Below are 20,992 nucleotides of genomic sequence, written 5' to 3' on the forward strand. Positions count from 1 at the left end.
TTTGATCAAATACTAATTGCTGCTCAAGAATTTTTTTAAAAAAGTTATTGGTCAAACACAAATTGCTTGTCACCAAAAATACCTTTTTGAAAAGCTCTTTAAAAAATACTTATTTAAAGTTAGTTGATTTTAGAAGTTTGGCTAAATAAATTATAAATAAATGGACCATGAAAGTTCCAATTAAATGAAAGTTTCCTAAAGAAGAAAGTAAGAGATAACTTTGGTTGAGGAGAGGAGTCGTGAGAGAGAAGTAAGAAAGGAACTTTAAGAAATCAAGCTAGTGAATTTAAAACCTCAGACCTCACAAACACTATAAATTGCACTCTACCAATGTGCCAACTGCTCTGACCATGATAGGAGTGTGCAAAAGTGAAAGCCTATGGACGAATATGCAAGCATTCGTTTCATGTTTGCTTAAGTAATAGCAATGACATTTTCAAATATAATGCTAATAAAATGTCATTCATTTGATGAGAAATAAAAAGAAATATTAAAAATTCGAGTGACTCAAGCTAATGCAGCTACTTTTAAAATAACGAAAATAAAAAATAATGACTGGGGTGGAAGAGCCCACGTCGAACAGAGTATTCCTCACTTCTTTCTCTCATTCAAAATCGTGCATGAGACTTTCATCTCGCATGCCTCCTAAGTGATAAAAGAAAGAAGAACCCTTTTACTTTCTTTTTTATTACCTTACTCGCATTATATATGTTGCTATACAATAATTTTTGGCCGATACGTTCTATATAATTTCATAACGAAGGATGTATACTTGGTTTAGCTTCGCTTCTGAAAAGAGATACTTTTTGTGATATTTAAACAAATTAAATTATTTAATAAATTTCTATCATACTTATTTTGAATTCGAGGGATTCTTTTACTATAAAAAAATTATTTAACATTTCAGCACAATAAAATATATAAATTAAATGACAAAATTACCCCTACTAATCACCAAGTCTTGTGAAAACTTCTTTGCGGTTGTGATCTTAAAGCACAAATAAGCTTATAGTGGTCCTTGTAGGAGACTAAAATTCCTTTTTATGTATAAATAACATAAATACCGACCCATTTGAACTCTCTCCCACTTTTTTAATTACTTTACTCTCTTTTTCTATTAATATACATAACATAACCGATATATATATAATATTCTGTGTATATGTTGAAATTTTTATAATATATTTAGGGAGTTGAAATTTTTTATAATATTAAAAACATAAATTGTGTATTTATATAATTTTTAGTTTTATTAAACCCAATAAGAAGCAGAAAAAGAAACAAATAAAAAAGAAAACAAAATTGGCGTGAAGCATATTGTATATTGACTCAATACTTTTTATTTTTTGTATTTTTTGTTTGGTCTTTCCCTCCAATGTTTCTCACGTAGTACTGTGTGAGAACAGCGGAGAAACAAAAGATTCTAGAAACTTCCAGAAGCATTTTGCTGAATCGCTGCTCGAAAACCCTAACACAGTAAGCAAAGCAATTTTGTTCACCGAGGTGCGTTTTATCTTACTCTGTTTTCCTCCGTCTTCGCTAATTTTCATTTTTTTTTACTTTGCAGTGATGTGCATTGGTGTTTTTTGTTAGTTTTACATTGTGTATTGCTTTTTGTTTTATTAATTTTTTGATTTTTTTTCTATTTTTAATGTATTAATTGCTTATTTTTGACTTTTTTAGTCCACATGCATTTAAGAAAAATTTGGGAGAACCGTACCTCAAAACTAACTATTGAATTGGGAAGTCCGAGGTTATATATGTTGTTTTCCGGGTATAAAATCTGTATCAATCCACAAGGACTTCAAACACAAGTTCAAACAACTTATGAACTATGAAGTTAAAGAACTTTTTAACTTCGAACACAAGTTCAAATAATTTATGAACTATCAAAATGAAGTTCAAACTATTTTCTGAAAAAATAGTAAAACCAACGTTTAGAAAGAGATGAGGACAGAAAGAATCAAGTCCACTGAATTCACGGTGTGTCCTTAAGGAATTTATTCCCCTCAAGTACCCGAGGTTAATGGAATATATCCTCCTAGGATATAATGATTCACTTCAGCGAATAGTGGTACCTCAAATTTGCCGAACTACAAATTCACTCAACGATTGTAGATCATACTTGAGTTTTTCAAGAAGAAAAGAGTGTTTTTTCTTCAAAATTTTGTGTTATTATCTAAGGAAAAAATTAGGTATTTATAGCCAAAAGGTGGTGCTTCAGAAAGGATGCAATGGTTCTTGAAAAGATGCATTGTTTTGATCACCGTGTCACTTGCGGCCGCAGAGGGGCCACACGCGGCCGCAGGTCGGCTTTTGGCACAAACCCAGAATGTTCTGGCTTGGCTTGCATTGGCACCTGCTTTTGCAGGTCACCGTGCACGTGCAGGTTGTCTTTTTCATTATTAAACTGTGTCTTGAGGGTCGTGTCCCTTCGAGGTGCATTGTGACATCCGTCTGTACATGCTCAGGTGCATTCGCAAATGGAGAAAATTTTTCTATCAAATTTTTGGATTAAAACATCACTAATTATCAAATTTTAAATGAATTTTGTCCACAAAGATAATCTCTAGATCGATCATTTGACAAATTCGAATTCAAATCCAAATCTGAAGTCAAAGCCGAGCCGAGCGAGCGACAATGACGACGGCGCGAGTCTTGTCTTGTTTTTGCCTCATTATACACATGAAGGAGTGCTTTTATACTTAAGCACAAGGATTTTCCTTTCTCCCACCAATGTGGGAGAACATTTCTTTTATAAAACTTCACTTTTCCCTTCGTTTCCCATTCACTTTCACTTAGAACCCAACAATTCCCACATGAATGGAGAATGACTATTTCATCAAAAAATATATGGCCACGTGTGTGATCTACAAGCAAAGACTAATTGCATCTGGATAAGTAGGTTTTCCTTTGAACTTTCCGTAGTGAACTTGCATTGGACCGATTCGGTCAATCGGTAGATGTGATGTCTTTGAACCGTCAACTTTAATGTACTCTTATACAACACAAGTCACACAACCAATCTTTTATCTTTTATGGTTCTCACGGTTTTGTTCTTTTCATCCATGAACACTACCTTGTTTCATGAGAGCTTAGAAAATATGCTTTACTATCATTCTCCTTGAAGTGGCTTCCGCTTCACCCTCACATATGTGATTCCTAAATGTTTAATCCAATAGATCAAACCTATGTTGCTCGGACTCTTTAAAAATATCAACGGATGCATGTCGGATCCTTTAGATATATTGTAATTTTGAGGAATCTGACATGGGTGCGGCAACATTTTTCTAGAGTTCAAGCAACTTAGGATCAAACTATTTGGTCAAATCTGCCTAACTTAGAAACCATTAAAAAGCTTAAAACCATAAGTCTTATCCTTATTTCCTAAACATTGTCTTCATCATGAGAATGGATTGAGTTAATTGACAAAGTTGAGCCGTCAATCACAACTTTGTTTTATCTCCATGAACCTAGCTCTTGGGATCTCCAACCTGCTAGGTAGAGTTATCGCCATGGTGATTTATCATAGGTTGTAAACCCATTCCCTTCGATGATCTTTCAACTTCCTCTCTAGTTAGGCCTTTTGTAAGTATATCCAACTCATTATTCTTTGACTTCACATAGTCAATCGTGATAATTTCACTAGAGAATAATTCTCTAATGGTATTATGTCTCCGTTTAATGCGATGAGATTTACTGTTATACATCATGCTCTTTATCCTACCTATTACCGCTTGACTATCACATTGTATGGATACTGGTGCTAAAGATTTGGGCCAATAAGGAATATCTTTCAAGAAATTTCTGAGCCATTCAGCTTCGTCATCGATTTTATCTAACGCGATAAATTTAGATTCCATTATAGAGCGAGCAATATATGTCTGTTTGGATGATTTTCAAGAGTCTGCTCCTCCACGTAAAGTAAATATATATCCTAACATAGATTTTACTTCATTCAATTCGGTCATTCAATTTGCATCAATTTATCCTTCAATCACCGTATGATATTTGTTATAATGCAAAGTATAGTCTTGAGTATGTTTAGATACCCTAAAACTCTTTTCATTGTTATTCAATGAGTTTAATTGGGATTACTCGTATACCGACTCAATTTACTAAGAGCACGTGCTATGTTTAGTCGCGTACAATTCATGATATTCATCAAGCTTCCCAACACTCTTGAATAGTCAAATTGCGAATCACTTTTACTTTCATTCTTTTGAAGTGCAAAGCTCACGTCTAATAGAGTCTTGGTAATATTGAAATTCAAATACTTGAATTTGTCAAGTACCTTTTCAGTGTAATGAGACTATAACAATGCCAACCCTTTTGGAGCTCTATGAATTCTTATCTCTAAGATCACATTGGCGATTCCAAGGTCTTTCATATCAAACTTGTTCTCAAGCATTCATTTCGTAGCATTTATGTCCTAAATGTCTCTATTGATGACATATCATCTACATACAAACAAACAATGACTTTATGATTCGGAGTGTCTTTAATGTAAACACATTTATCACATTCATTTATCTTGAATCTGTTTGCCAATTTAGTTTGGTCAAACTTTGCATGCCACTGTTTCGGTGCTTTCTTTAGTCCATAAAGCGACTTTACAAGTTTGCACACTTTTCTTTCCTTACCAGGAACCACAAAACCCTCGGATTGTTCCATGTAAATTTCTTCCTCCAATTTTTCATTTAAGAAAGTTGTTTTCACATCTGTTTGATGGATTTCAAGACCATATACCAACGCTAAAGCAATCAACATCCGAATGGACGTTATCCTTGTTACCGGTGAGTGTGTGTCGAAATAATCAAGGCCTTCTTTTTGTCTAAAGCTTTTCACAAGTTTTGCTTTGTATTTGTTAATAGTACCATTAACTTTTATTTTCCGTTTGAAGATCCATTTAGAACCTAAAGGTTTATTTTCTGGAGGAAGATCAACCAATTTTCAAGTATGGTTGCTTAAGATTGAATCAATCTCACTATTGACTGCCTCTTTCAAAAAGGATGAATCTAAAGACGACATCGTTTCTTTAAACGTTTGAGGCTTATTTTCAAGAAAAAATGTTACATAATCTTATTCGAAGGATGTAGACGTTTTATGACGTGTTCTATGCCTTGGTTTTTCATCATTAAGTACATTCTCCTTTGGTTCATTCCGAGGTTGTTTAGACCCTCTACTAGACAGATCATGTCTAATTTTATACGGATAAATGTGTTCAAAGAACTCAACATTATCTGATTTAATTACCGTATTATCATGAATATCCGGATGTTTGGATTTACGAACTAAAAGTCAACATGTTTCCTGTGTGTAGCATATCTGATGAAAACACATTCCACAATCTTTGGTCCTATTTTTATCTTTTTAGGTATAGGAACTTGGACTTTGGCTAGACACCCTCACACTTTGAAATCTTTCAAGTTGGGTTTCCTTCCTTTCCATTTTTCACATGGAATAGATTGTGTCTTGCTATGGGGCACTCTATTGAGTATTCGGTTTATTGTAAGGATAGCTTCCCCTCACAAGTTTTGTGGTAAGCCTAAACTTATGAATAAGGCATTCATCATTTCCTTCAACGTTGGAATTTTCCTTTCCACAATCCCATTTGATTGAGGTGGTAAAAATCTTCACGAATTTGGAGGTTATGTGCTTGGTTCTAGCGCTCGCTTTAGAAAGCCTTTACGTTTTCCTTTCTTTCTTTCCTGTTTTTCTTTATATGTGTCCAATTTGGCATGTAATATGATGTTTCGACTAATTCTGTTTACATCGTTTGACCATAAATTACTTTTCATACAGCATACTGCTCTTCATGAATATTGATTAAATTTTAATTTGATATGAATTAGAGTGGAATGAGTACATGGATTGATATAATACCACCACAACAAGTTCGGAATTTAGGTTTATTTGTTTGACTGATATATATCCTTAGAACATTATCCTCGTGGGACAAGAAACTGAAACAAGCTTAAATTTTTGGTAGCTGTGTTCGTATGATGTATCATAGAGGGGTATAGATAGAAGAGACGATTTAGAAAGGACTCTGATTTCAGTAACCTTCGTCTTTTGACGTTTATCCTGCTAACAACTTCTCCTAGGTCACTGTTCCATTTGAAATATGGAAAGAAGTGAGGGAAGAGAGAGTTGTTGCACGGCTGTGACAGAACCACCACCAGTTACAATGTCAAATGTGGAGCCGGAGAGAGTTGATCAGCCCAAGCTTACTATGATGATGAGGCCTGAATATGGAACATCTGGACAAGAGATTACTTTGCTCGCAAACCACCTCAAAGTTTCTATCAGACGTCCTGATGAAATATTTTACCTATACAATGTATGATTGCCATTTATTGAGTCCTTCTTCAGTCAACTGCATTGAAGCTCCCATGGCACTTAACCAAATTTTCTGTGTTGCACTATTATTACAGGTCTCTGTCTCAGGAACTTATGATGAAAAGAGGACTGTTAACATCAAGGGGATTGGAAGAAAAATTATTAATAAACTTCACGAAACTTACTCGTCTGAATTTGCTGGACAGAAATTTGTTTATGATGGAGAGAAGAGTTTATACACAGTGGGACCTCTGCCTCGCAACAGACTGGAATTCTCGGTGGTTATTGAGGAGTCTAGTGCAAAGAAGTAATGTCCTTGAAAAATTCTTTGACTCTGCAGCTGCAGTTACTTCAAGGCTTCTATAATATACATTAAGCTTATGTTATACGTTGCAGTGCTAGTGAGAGCCTGTCAGATAATGGAAACACCAATCACTCCAGTAAAAGGTCAAAGCATTCTCTACATTCGAAGGCCTTCCTGGTGGAGATAGACTATGCAGCTAAAATACCATTAAGGTCTGTTAGTCGTGCCCTTTCTGGAGCTGATCCAGAAAATGTTCAAGATGCATTGAGGGTTCTGGACACTGTATTGCGACAACAAGCTGCTAACAGGTAATCACCTTGTTATTTTGGTGACCATCAATCTTATCCTGAGCCAATACTTATACAGATATTCATGTTGGTCACAGAGGATGCCTCTTGGTTAGGCAGTCATTTTTTCATGATGACTCAAGGAACTTCACAGATGTTGGAGGGGGTGTAATGGGTTGCAGGGGGTTCCATTCCAGCTTTCGTCCAACCCATGGTGGCTTGACCTTGAACATGGGTATAACAATAGAAACTCTCCAGTGTATCTGTCTCCTATGATTTTTCTCAATCTTAATGCTGCTTAATTCTTGGTTGTAGATGTGTCTACAACCATGATCCTATCACCTGGACCTGTAATTGATTTTTTGCTTGCCAACCAGAATGTAAAAGAGCCTCGTTATATTGATTGGGCAAGAGTGAGTAATATCAACTGCATGCTAAAACTCTTCTTTCTTTCAGCTCTCCATGCTTCACTAACTTGTAGCTTTATACAGGCAAAAAGAATGTTGAAGAAACTGAGAGTTAAAGCTAAACACAACAACAGGGAATTTAAAATCACTGGTTTGAGTGACAAACCTTGCAATCAACAGTTGTGAGTATCCTTTTGTCTTGTGCATATATATTGCGAACTGCTCAGATAAGTAACATCTAACTTTGTTGACTGTTTCTTACAGATTTTTTATGAAGGTCAAAAATGGTGGTAGTTCAGATAATGGAGAAGAGACCATAGAGATTACTGTTTATGAGTATTTCACAAAACATCGTAATATAGAACTTTCATCCTCGGTTTATATGCCATGTCTGGATGTTGGAAAACCAAATCGACCAAACTATCTGCCACTGGAGGTGTGCAGAGTTATTAATTTGCTGTTTACACTATAGGACCCTAGTTCACTTAACCAGCTTCTAAGTGCCAACTTTTATTTCCTTTCCTTAATATTCAGCTGTGTTATTTGGTCTCACTTCAAAGATACACAAAGGCATTATCATTGATCCAGAGGACATCTTTAGTTGAAAAATCAAGGCAGAAGCCTCGAGAACGAATTAAAGTTTTAGCAGATGTAAGTTGTTGCAGGTTAGATGGCTCTGATCCTTTAATTTTTGCTTCTGTACCTTACTGGAATTTTGGCAGGCTGTGAGGGACTACAGCTATGATGATGATCCCCTTCTTGCTGCATGTGGAATCTCAATAGAAAAGCAGCTCATTCAATTTAACGGCAGGGTCCTTGAAGCCCCAAAGGTGGCATCTACACTTTCAAGAATGGCGGTGTTCTTTCTTTTTTTTTAAAAAATAATTCTTTCTGACTTTATTTTACTATCCTGTAATTTCTAGTTGAAGGTTGGTAATGGTGAAGAGGTCTCTCCCTGCAACGGCCGGTGGAATTTTAAGAACAAGGTACATTTAACGTATAATATTACCTTGTAGTGTCCTTATAAAAAAATATTACCTCATAATTTGGGCTGTCAACTGCGAATATAATGAGATGTAGCAATCATCTGTGGTTGTCCTAGATGATTTTGTTACTACCTGGGGATCAACCTTTTGAGAACTTGACTATGAAGGAAAGGACGAACAGTGGATATGATATTGTCCCCCCATTATTCTTGATATCTGCAGATAATCTTTTTGTGAAAATGGAAAAGGTTTCTGTTGTTACCTTACCTACTATATTGAAAATATTATTGTTTTCTTGTAGCATCTTTTCACCCCTGCACGAATTGAACGCTGGGCAGTGGTCAACTTCTCTGCCCGTTGTGATACAAGTCAGCTTTCGAGGGAGCTTATTAGTTGCGGAAGGAGCAAAGGCATTGTATGTAACGCCACATTTACATCTTTCATCGTGTTATTTGTTTCTATATATCTGGGTTCAAACCTTCTTTTCCTGTCTCTCAGCATTTTGAGCGCCCACATACGCTCATTGAGGAAGATCCCCAGTATAGGCGAGCTGGAGCTGTAGTTCGAGTAGAACAGATGTTTGAAGAGATAGTAGCTAGACTGCCTGGCCATCCTGATTTTCTCCTCTGTGTCTTGCCAGAGCGAAAAAACTCCGAGTTATATGGTAAATGTTCATGTTAGTCCGCTCCCATTGCTTTCAATATCCTATACTAACTTATACATTTTATAATGTCAAGGACCTTGGAAGAAAAAAAGTTTGACTGAATTGGGAATTGTTACTCAATGTATCTCTCCATTAAAGATCACTGATCAATATCTAACAAATGTGCTTCTCAAAATTAATGCAAAGGTAATCTTTTGAATCTGCAATCAACAGTTTGGATATTTCTACTTTCAGTTATTCTGAATTGGATAGTTTTTTCTTTTGCTTGTGTTTAATAGCTTGGAGGGACCAATTCATTGTTGGCTATGGAACATACCTCTCATGTACCGCTTATTAAGGACACTCCAACAATGATCTTGGGCATGGACGTCTCTCATGGTTCTCCTGGTCAATCAGATATTCCATCAATTGCTGCGGTTGTTCTTCTTCCCAAGATATTTTCTCTTTTCTTTTGTCAATTGCATTGCAACTGATTTCCTATGCCTTATTATCACGGTTCTTCCAGGTTGTGGGATCCTTATACTGGCCATTAATATCCAAGTATAGGGCAGAGGTCCGTAGTCAATCTCCGAAGTTGGAAATTATAGAATCCTTATACAAGCCTTTACCAAATGGAAACGATGAAGGAATCATGAGGTGCATCTTTATATCCAATAACATGTCAAGTCTTCTATGACAAACTATGTACATAAACATTTAAATTTTATACATGTACTTGTGCTGCAGAGAACTGCTTGTGGACTTCTATACGACAAGTAATGGGCGTAAGCCAGCTCAAATTATTGTCTTCAGGTACTCCAACATTCATGTTTGAAGTCAAAGCTGCAAATGCTGTTCCACATATGAGTAGTGACCTAAGTTGCTCACACCCGTGTTGGATTCTCCAAAAATTCACCACATTTCGAGGATCCAACACGCACTCGATAGTATTTTTGAAGAGTCCGAGTAACATTGGTAGTGAAAAATTTGTTGGCTTAACCCCAAATTTAGCTTCTTTATCTTAGATATATAGGATGCTGCTTCATATGATTGCATAAAATCCTTTTAATTTGCATGCCAGATGTGCCTAGTTGTAGGCATTTTTTTATTGTAAGATATTACTCCCTCCATTCCAAAATAATTGAATTGTTGAGGTATGACACACCCCTTAAGAAAAATCTTTTAGGACATAAATTGTAGGCTACTTTCCACTATTACCCTTTTAATTGTTCTTAAATTACTCTCCTAGAAAATTTGTAGTACTTAAGAACCTCATTAAATAAAAGGGTAAAATTGGAAGAAATTTTCAATGTCTCTTGAAGAATGAACAATTCATTTATTTTGAACATTGAAAAATAACTCAATAATTCATTTATTTTGGAATGGAGGGAGTAGCTGTAATGTCATGCACCATAGGCAACAAGATGAAGAAGTTACATCTTAATAAATTCTAAATTCAGATATATGTAGTTTTTGCGGACAACTGTTTCCTCGGCCAAAAGAGAAGTAAAATATTGCCTTATTGGATTATTCAAGGTACCAGACAGTTAAGCTTGCATAGACACCATATTTTAAAAGCAAGTTAATAGGAATGAGTATCATAAAGCACACTATCACTAGGTCAAAGTTGGAGCCGATCATTCTGGATAACACACACAAATCATAATCTTACAGTTTCTCCAATGAGACGATACGAATTGCAGATCAGTGTTCTTAGATGTCATCTTCGTATCTTGTCAATCTTGAGAGCCTTTTGATAGAACAAATCATCTTCACCTGGTATAGATTGAAATAGTACATCTATGTCCCTAAGATGTGCAATTTTATTTTGGCAGAGTACATTGGGAAACCCCCTTGGACCATGTGTATTCCCCTCCAATAGTTCTGATTTCTGATAGGAGTGCGTCAATAATGCATTCTTCAAAGTTCCTGTTTCCATATCTGTCGCCTCACTTTCCTATCTGCCATCTTCATTAAGTATTGCCTTGAAGTCACCCCAGGTGATCCAAGTGCCCTGTATGGTAGTGCTTAGAGCTATTACTTCCTGCACAAACTTTTTCTGTCTGCTATAGTGTGCAACCCATACGCTGCAGTTAATGTAGATATCCATATTGCAAGCAAGTATTCTAATCCTCCCATGTATTAATTGAGCATGATTGGCCAGTACTGTATAAGTGATAAATCTTGGATTCCATTCTATCCAAATTCTTCCTCTAGCACAAGAAGCATAGCTGTGACACCATAACCACCCCTGTGCTAGCTTGTTCACAACCTTAGCTGCCTTCTTCTCCTTCACTCTATGCTCCATTGTGGCTATGGGATTGGTTTCATTCTTTACTAGAGACACCTTCATTGCCTTTTCCATATGAAATTTATTTAAACCCCTTACATTCCAAGCAACAATCATCTCAGGCTGTGGGGTCGGGTGTGTGTGTATGTGTGTGATTGCAACACCTTCATCATTACTGCATTGCCCTCTCTTTGCTATGGCTATTGGACCCTGCTGAGAAGTACCCTTAGTCAAAATGCTGAATCCAATAGAGCCTCAAATCAGGGATATGTGGAGCAGTCTTGGCTGCAATTTGCTTTTAGCTACCTACCATCCCTCCTCCACTTGAGCCTGTTTTGCAGAAGTTGTAAAGGGTTGTTGCCCAACATTAGTGCTTCTTGGCACCCTATTAGCTGGAGACTGTGGTCCTGCAGCTAAAGAAGTCTGGTGCTCTGAACCATCTTCCTTGCTTGATTCTCCCTTTGTCTCATCTGATTCCCTTTGGTTAGCGATTGTTTCTTTTACTGGGGTTTAGGAGGTGGACTCTCAGGTTTTATCTTCTTAGCCTCTTGGCAGCAATGCCCAATCTTCAGGCAAGTGTTGCCGTACTTAGCCTCCCACTCATATTGCATGACCTGTGAGATCACTTGCCCTTTGGATCCTGTACTTCAATGATTTCTGGTAGCTTCTTTGTCACATCAATCTCGACCAATATCCTGGCATAAGAAATTGTCTATGCCTGATGATACAATCATCTGCATTTATAGAGATACCTGACATACTTCCTATCCAACTAAGTGAATCAACAACCCAACAGCTTAGTGACAAATTTGGTAATTTCATCCATAAAGGAATTATCTTAGAATCTCATCATCAAAGCTAAATTTAGGTGACAAATCCTCGGTGATAATTGGCCTCCTATTCAATGTATGAGGACCAGTTAAATGTATAGCTTTCTTGCAACAATAACAACAACAACATACCCAGTGTATTCCCACCAAGTGGGGTTTAGGGAGGGTAAAGTGTACGCAGTCTATACCACTACCTCAGATGAAGTGGTGAGGTTGTTTCTGATAGACCCTTGGCTTAGGATAAATAACAGTATATCAAACAAAAAACATAAAAATAAACAACAAAATGGGATAACACACCTCTAGATAATAAAAGAAACAAGACACCGACAGAGTAATACTACAAACTATCTATTCGAGATCATAAACATCATCAGAACACTACGAACAAGAAAATACAGGCACAGATACAAACAAAGCACTCCTCCCTGTTATTACGGACGCACTCCTATCCACTAACCCTCTACCCTAATTCGCGTCCTCCACACCTTCCGATCAAGGTTCATGTCCTCCATAAGTTGTAACCGTTTCATGTCATGCCTAATCACCTCCCTCCAATATTTCTTTAGCCTACGTCTAGCCTGCCTAAAACTATCCATGGCAAGCCTCCCACACCTCCATACTGGAGCATCCACGCATCTCCTCATCACATGCCCGAACCATCGCAACCTTACTTCCCGCATCTTGTCTTCTATAGAAGCCACTTCCACCTTCTTTCAAATAGCCTCATCTCTAACCCTATTTCTCCTGGTAAGTCCACACATTTATCTCAACATCCTCATCTCCGCTACCTTCAACTTTTGGATGTAGGAGTGCTTAACTGGCCAACACTTTTCTCCATACAACATAGTCGGTCAGACTGCCACTCTGTAGAACTTAACTTTAATCTTAGAAAGCACCTTCTTATCACACAAGACTCTCGAAGCAAGCCTCCACTTCAACCACCCTGCACCAATATGGTGCGTGACATTCTCATCAATCTCTCCATTCCCCTGAATCATAGACTCAAGATACTTGAAACTATCTCTTTTCCAAATGGCCTGAGAATTCAGTTCCACTACCACATCAGCCTCATGCATCGAATCACGTCGAATCACTGAACTTAAATTTAAAGTATTTCCTCTTAGTCCTGCTCAACCTAAACCTTTTAGACTCTAGGGTCCAAACCTCCAACTTATCATTAACTCCTCCCCTGGTCTCGTCAATTAGTACAACACCGTCAGCAAATAACATACACCAAGTCACCTCCCCTTGAATACGCCGTGTCAAAACATTCATCATCAAGGAAAATTAAAACGGGTTAAGAGACGATTCCTGGTGCAACCCCTTGTCAAAACAGGAAAGTGCTCCAAATCTCCTCCTATCGTCCACACACGAGTCTTCGTTCCGCCACGGGCATACCTCTAGCCTCCAAGCACGTCCACAAAATCTCCCTGGGGACTTTTGGTACACCTTCTCAAGATCGATGAACACCATGTGCAAGTCCTTCCTCCTCTCCCTAAACTGGTCCACTAGCCTCCTTACGAGGTGAATGGCCTCAGTAGTCGAGGTCCGACCTGGCATAAAACCGAACAGATAGAATGAGAGCTTTCTCTTCTCTAGTGCTCCAAATGAGGGGGAATCACCCACAACGTGTAGAATGAGAGCATGTTTCCATTTTTCCAGCTTCCTTATCGACTTCCTTAGATAGTTGGGTAATTTTCTCCCCATTTTGAATTACATGGGGAATATAGTTCAGGTTCTTACCTTGTGCAATAAATCGGTTACTTCCCACTACACTTGTCCAATTCTTTTAGCACAGGAGCATGGGGGGTTGTTTGGACTTTCTCTATTCCCACAATTGTATGCCCGCTGCCCACTGAGGCTACAGTTGAAGGAATTTGCTCCGTACTCATCATAATAGTCCCTGCTCTTAGCGGTTTCCCACTCATAGGAGCAGATGTAAACGTAGTGGGTAGCAGCAATGGATGTTCGGGCCATCAGATTGATATGAGAATTTCGGGTTGGATATTCGGTTTTTAAATTAAAGAAAGTCCAATCCAAATAACCTCAGATTGGATTGGATTTCTAAGTTCTGGTTCCGGATTAGTCAGTTTGGATTTTTCGGTGACTTTGAGCTTTGAGGCAGATCATAACAATTAATAACCTCAATTCACCTAGTAGTTTGCTCCTTAGAATTTATAACTTTCTACAATCAACAAGAATTGAGGTCACCCTGCTGCCTATGCCTTGTCCTAAACTTTACTTACTCATAGAGCGTTTTACATTTTTATCTAGATTAGTAGTCACACCCACAGCTCACAAAAAAATACATGATAATAACAACATTTATGATATGCGTAGGGGTTACTAATCTATTGGACCTTTGGAAACTGGACACGTGATGTGGGTAGGGTTAATTATAAAGTGTAGAAATTTTGGTCTTTTAGAGTACTAAATCTGAAATCGATAAAATTTTAAAAATGAAATATGAAATTGAATGCATAATCCAAAAATTTAAACCAAATATCCAGTAAGTTCAGATTTCGATTTGGATTTCAGGTTGGCCCAAACTATACCCATCCCTAGTGGGTAGGGGAGAGACTCAGAAACCGCAGAGATAATGGTTTCCGACATTTGCTGAGTATTTGGTGTTTTTTATCCATTTGTTCCCAGAACAGGCCAATGCTTATCTTCCCTAAAGTTCCTTTGTAAGCTGGTTTGCAAATCCTTGACAACAACCTTCTTCTTCCCGTCAGCACCACCAGCAGCTTCAATCTACTTGTTCTTGTCCTTTTTAGGTTTTCCTCTGGCCATTACGGCAACCAGTCATGGAAGAGATCACCTAGTGTGAGCCAGTGAAGAAGGACCAATGGAACAGAAACCTAGAGAGAAGGCAGACTCTCTCTCTCTGACAACTTTCTTTATGAGTCACATATTACAAATGGAACATAAGAGACTATTTATAGATTTGGTTTTCATGTCTAGATTTGTTTTTCATCCTTCTATATTAGGATAACCATTAGTTAGATAAAATTTTCAAGACATCCACAAAATCAGTGGGTTTCATAACAGCAGTCTTTTTCAAGTTTCTGTTTGCAATAACATGATGATTGTTCTTTAGTATTAGGCTGATAACCATTTGCAATTGACTTAACAATGTCCTTTGCTAGGGACGGCGTCAGCGAATCACAGTTTAATCAAGTTCTGAACGTTGAGCTAGATCAAATGATCAAGGTTATGTCCATTTATCTGAAAATATTTTTATGCCTTGTATCATTCCGAGAAACTCATTCTACTGCATCGTAGAATTTTTTTTTTTCTTTGTAGAGATGTTTAATTTCTTATCTTATGTTTTTCACGACAAATAGTTGAAAGAATATCCACATTTTACACAACTTTTGCAGCTAATGCTCTGGAACAGAGATTTAATGCTTTAAATTGAGGCAATTTTATACACAACTTTTGCAGCTAATGCTCTGGAATAGAGATTTAATGCCTTAAATTAATGCATCCCTTAGGATCTGAGTTCGATACATCATCCATCACTTATTAGTTCCTGGTATGCTTATCTTTGGGTCTCATATTTTCTGATAACAGGCATACAAGCATCTTGGTGAGGACGACAAACCTAAGTTCACCTTGATCGTGGCTCAAAAGAATCACCATACAAAACTGTTTCAAGCTAATGCAGCTGAAAATGTACCACCAGGTCTGTAACTTTACAGGAACTCTTTTGTTCCACTTCAACTTATGTATGCCAAGGTATTCTTTAAAATACACTCTCTCCCCTCAGGTACTGTTGTAGACACAAATATTGTGCATCCTAGAAATAATGATTTTTTCATGTGTGCACATGCGGGGATGATGGTAAGTTACTCTAATCCTTTTATCCATCGGGGGTTTCCTAGATTTTTCCCTACTTATCCTGGCATATAGGACCTTTCCTAGTAGATAATTAGTTTCTTGTGTCATTATGTTTATTTGCACTTCGAAAATTCTTATTTCATTTCCTTCAGCGCTTCAACAATATGAGAACAATTTAAACTGAACCATATTCTGCCTTTTACAAATTATTTTACTACAGGGAACAACTAGACCTGCACATTATCATGTATTGCTCGATGAGATTGGTTTTTCAGCTGATGTCCTGCAAAAGCTCATACATTCATTATCATATGTGTAAGCTGTCTGATTTGCAATTTAGTAAGAGTTTTTACGAGTCACTTGGCAAGTTCAACGTGATAGTACTTTGTTGTCTTTCAGGTATCAAAGGAGCACCAGCGCGACCTCTATTGGTAATTTTGCTTATCCTTGCATTAAAAAATTTTCCCAGAGAGATAGGCATATGATACTGAAACTGTTATTAATCATCTTGAATTATAGAATAGTAAAGTTTAGTAAATTATCTCTCTACTTCTTTGGAGGTAGCGGTATGGACTGTGTACATTCTACCCTCCCCAGACCCCGCTTTGTGGGAATACACTGGGTTTGTTGTTGTTGTTGTAAAGTTTAGTAAATTATGTAACTTTATTGTTGCTGCAGTGGCTCCTGTGCGTTATGCACACCTAGCAGCACAACAATGCGGGCAGTTTGTGAAGTTCGAGGACCGCTCTGAAACTTCGTCAGAACCGGGCAGCATCAAAACAATTGGGTGTACCCCGGTCACCGAACTTCCCAGGTTGCACAAGAGAGTCAGCGAGTCCATGTTTTTCTGTTGAAGATGGTAAAATTTTTAACTGCATATGCTGTAAATCCGGTAGTAAGTCTAGTACTATGTCTCCAAATTTTGTCGAGGCGTTTAGTTAGTAAAGTACTTTTAGGTCGTCTAGCAAGGAAAAGGAACATGCGTCTGGCAGTTTTCTCGGACGTGATTAAGCTCAAAATCTCACCATTAAGGCATAGAATTTTGGGTGTTGCTCCAACCTGCTTCTTTAAGCCATTTAGAAGTTGAATTGATTTTTGTATAGTGAATGTTGCCTATATTGGGGACTTGATCTATTAAACACCAGGAGTTTTAGCTGTATATTGTTGAAATCCATGCTTATGCGTCTGCAATTTTCATGAATGTCACGAACTTTTTAATTTATTTGTATTCGCTAACGAGATTGCTAGTTTGGTGAATGGTTCAGTAGTTGTGTATTCAACGGAAAGTTCATGCTAACCCAAATCACTCGATTAGCAAATTCAATCATCTAATAGTTTCAAACGGCAAAAGGAAAAATCAAAGCTAAGGAAACTTGTTCCCGCGGCAATGTATAGTAGCATACTCAATTTAGTTTTACAAAGTGCAGACCGGTGAAGGTAGAATGTATGTGGACTTGCAGTGTATCGTCTGTTGTTAGCTTTATTAACGTTTAACAATTTGATCATTGTTAAAAGGTAACGCAAGATAAAAGCCAAGAGACTGCTTACATTGTTGGGATGGTTTTGGTAAAAAAAAAACAAATAGATTTATTCATTATGCGAAAAGAAAATCACTTACTTTGTTAATTTTATTTATTTATCCCCCTCCTTTTTAAATTTGATGCTCGAACATATGGATCTTGACTTGTCCAAACAAACATTAAATTTTATCAACGTAGAAATCAAATACTACAAGATTAAAAAGATTATGAGGTTACAACTCACAACCAATGCATTAGTGAGCAATAATTTTGAAAATTGAAGAAACTTTTCTCAACAATTATTTCAGCAGTGAGAATATAAAGACTTCACCATTCTCCACTTTTGAAAGACCCACTGAAATGATTCACTTTCAAGTTCTCGGCTACTGTCCGGGGAGCAAGATAAAGACAAACCTGACCCACCTCATGAAATTCTCCCGTAAGATACCCCAACTGACTATTTTTGTGGTTGCTCATATGCCAGTAGCGCAGCACAATCCTATAATGATATAGGACAGAGCAACAGTATTAACAAATATAATTGCTCAGGATAAGTTTATAGATGCTAAAACATACACACATTGCTTGCTTAAACAATCTCCGCATTGTAAAACTAACGATTACTTTGGTACCGATTACTATTGAGTTTCTTATGGTCTGTTTGGATTGACTTATTTTAGGTGTTTTTAAGCCAAAATAGCTTTTAAGCATTTTTGTAATGTTTAGGTAAAGATAAAAAGGTGTTTTTAAGCACTTGATTTTAAGTCGAAAAAACAAAAATAAATCAAAAGTCACAAGTAAAGATTCTAACTTATGACCAAGTCATGAGCTATATATATATGCTCATCCAAAAAGGCCCTTAATCTTGGAAAGTTGACAGTACTGGACAGTACAAAGCAGGGCGAAAATCCAAGATGCTTTCACAAGAAGAGTTACTGCTGTACATATCCAGTCCTGTAGAATTTGTTAAATTCAGTCCTGCCATATAACACAGCTTCTTCAAGCATTCCAACCTACAGATAGCGCATAGCATTTCAGATTGTTTGCTATTTATGTGACTAGTCTGCACAGCACCATAAACCAGTAATGAAATTGAAATAAAAATTCAGAAGACAAGCCGCCAACAACTGAGATCCTCATACAATCCCAGAAACAGAGGGTAGGAATAAGGTAATTCAAGGATGCATCTAAACAATATCAAAGGAAGAACCGAAACGTTCGTTTCTTTGGAGATGCACAAACATGTTCACATTTTGTTTCAAGTTTAATCCAAAGAAGGCACTACTCAGGTAGGCTTTATCAAAGGGATCACTAACAGGACATCTTTTCTCTTTCACCCTTAACAGAGTTTAAAGTGGATGGCTCAAAACTTGTCTTATTTAGCTGTAAAAGTCATTTACCAACATAACTGGTCAATGATACATTTGATGATGTACAACACCAAACAGCTATATCACATGAACGCTTAAAAATTTGCATAGCTCAGCAACCTTTTTTTATAATTCTTTGGATTATATTGTTCATAATGAGTTCATACTTGTAAATTATATCTTCTTTTGTTGACCCATCGACCCCTTTTGCCACATACCTATCTGTTCTTTTTTACGCACAACCATTTCTACGTCTACTTAAAGCTTTTGCGTCCTGCCAAATCTCTAGCATGAGCCGAAATTCTTCTTTATGATTTAAATGAAAAAAAATCAGATTTGATTTTACACCAAGAAGTTGGAAAAAATTAATCGCTTATGGGACACTGCAGTCTTCTGTCCTGCAGCATCATCTCTCCAAAGGATATGGAATGATACATACTTTATATCATTCTTTCCAAGTTCTATACATACAAAGGAACATGAAGCAGCAATAGCATGTGTACAGACAACTTACTCGTACTAGCTAAATAAAATCTTGACAACGAAGCGGAAAGCAGAAAGTATAAAGGGCAGTGCGGAGGGAAAGGAACTTTAGGTGTTTTGAAGGAAAGAGCAGCCTACGCAGAACATAAACTTCTAAAATAATTTTATTTAGGTGTTTTGAAGTTTCTTGTTCGTGGTGTCGAGTGATGTCTATGGTTTCGGATAGATAGTTTTTAGTATTATCTTGTGGCTAGCGGTGTTAGTTTATTTTGCATACTGTACTAGTTTATATGCATTTATATTTTGTGTTTGTTATACTGTTATCGGTCCTAAGCCGGGGGTCTATCGGAAACAGCCTCTCTACTTCACCTGAGGTAGTGGTATGGTCTGCGTACACTCTACCCTCCTCAGTCCTCAGACCCCACTATGTGGGAATACACTGGGTATGTTGTTGTTGTACTATTTTTCTCCGTTAAATATTGGTTTCTGCAGTCTTTGTGCTGAAACTTTCTTAATGTTTTTTTTTTTATAACCATGGTGTCCGGGCCAGCTTGCGCGCACCTCGACTAACTCCACGGAATACCTTCCACCTCCCATCAGCAACAGGCTCGGTCCACCAAGACTAGAATACAACAACAACAACAACAACAAACCCAGTGTATTCCCACCTGGTGGGGTCTGGGGGGTAGGATGTACGCAGTCCATACCTCTACCTCTGAAGAAGTAGAAAGGTTGTTTCCGATAGACCTCCGGCTCAAGACACGCGGTACCACACAAACACATAGTAAAGCACAGCACAAGGTTACAAGATTACATAACATAAATACGGCACCCATAAGTAATCTACAACAAAGGAAAATACACAGATTCATAATAAAACATGGGACACGGACTCCTAACAGGAATAAACCCCCACTAAGTAGTTCCCTACACTAGCGACTCAGGCTGGCCCTAGTCCTCTGCCCTGATTCGCGTCCTCCAGACCTTCCTATCTAGGGTCATGTCCTCGGTGAGCTGTAACTGCTCCATGTCTCGCCTAATCACCTCACCCCATTACTTCTTCGGCCTACCCCTACCCCGCTTAAAACCATCCAACGCTAGCCTCTCACACCTACGGACCGGGGCATCCATGCCCCTCCTCTTCACGTGTCCGAACCATCTCAATCGGGCTTCCCGCATCTTGCACTCCACTGGTGTCACACCAACCTTCTCCCGGATGTTCTCATTTCGAACTCTATCCCCTCTAGTCAGCCCGCACATCCAGCGCAACATCCGCATTTCTGCCACCCTCATCTTTTGGATGTGGGAGTTCTTCACTGGCCAACACTCCGCTCCATACAACATGGCCGGACGGACTACCGCCCTGTAGAATTTGCCTTTAAGCTTAGGCGGCACCTTCTTATCACACAGCACCCCCGACACGAGCTTCCACTTCATCCATCCCGCCCCAATACGGTGCGAGACATCCTCGTCAATCTCACCGTTACTCTGGATCACAGACCCGAGATACTTGAAACTCTCCCTCTTACCTACCTCCTGTGATTCCAGCTTCACTACTACCTCATTCTCCCGCCTCACATCATTAAACTTGCATTCCACATACTCTGTCTTGCTTCTGCTCACCCTGAACCCTTTAGACTCAAGGGTTTGCCTCCACACCTCTAATTTGTCACTCACACCCCCT

The 20,992-nt window shown here is 37.9% G+C and overlaps 1 protein-coding gene across 2 annotated transcripts; it reads left to right on the plus strand.

Moving 5' to 3' along the window:
* Positions 1–1,297: 1,297 nt before the first annotated feature.
* LOC107878200 (protein argonaute 16) lies at positions 1,298–17,155 on the plus strand. Of its 2 annotated transcripts, XM_016725122.2 has the most exons (23): positions 1,298–1,503; positions 6,108–6,343; positions 6,438–6,649; positions 6,739–6,954; positions 7,032–7,168; positions 7,249–7,346; positions 7,425–7,522; positions 7,605–7,776; positions 7,875–7,991; positions 8,063–8,170; positions 8,264–8,326; positions 8,628–8,741; positions 8,825–8,990; positions 9,064–9,176; positions 9,269–9,406; positions 9,496–9,626; positions 9,717–9,782; positions 15,242–15,305; positions 15,669–15,780; positions 15,865–15,938; positions 16,156–16,250; positions 16,335–16,366; positions 16,614–17,155. In XM_016725122.2, exons 2-23 carry the CDS (start codon positions 6,128–6,130, stop codon positions 16,787–16,789), a joined length of 2,718 nt encoding a protein of 905 aa, XP_016580608.1. In that variant the 5' UTR covers positions 1,298–1,503; positions 6,108–6,127; the 3' UTR covers positions 16,790–17,155. The 2 variants fall into 2 exon arrangements, 1 of the variants encoding a protein (XP_016580608.1); XR_007057683.1 differs by lacking the exon at positions 15,865–15,938 and having other exon boundaries at positions 16,614–16,637.
* Positions 17,156–20,992: the final 3,837 nt, after the last annotated feature.

Source organism: Capsicum annuum, chromosome 7, assembly GCF_002878395.1.
Source record: "Capsicum annuum cultivar UCD-10X-F1 chromosome 7, UCD10Xv1.1, whole genome shotgun sequence".
Lineage (NCBI taxonomy): Eukaryota > Viridiplantae > Streptophyta > Magnoliopsida > Solanales > Solanaceae > Capsicum > Capsicum annuum.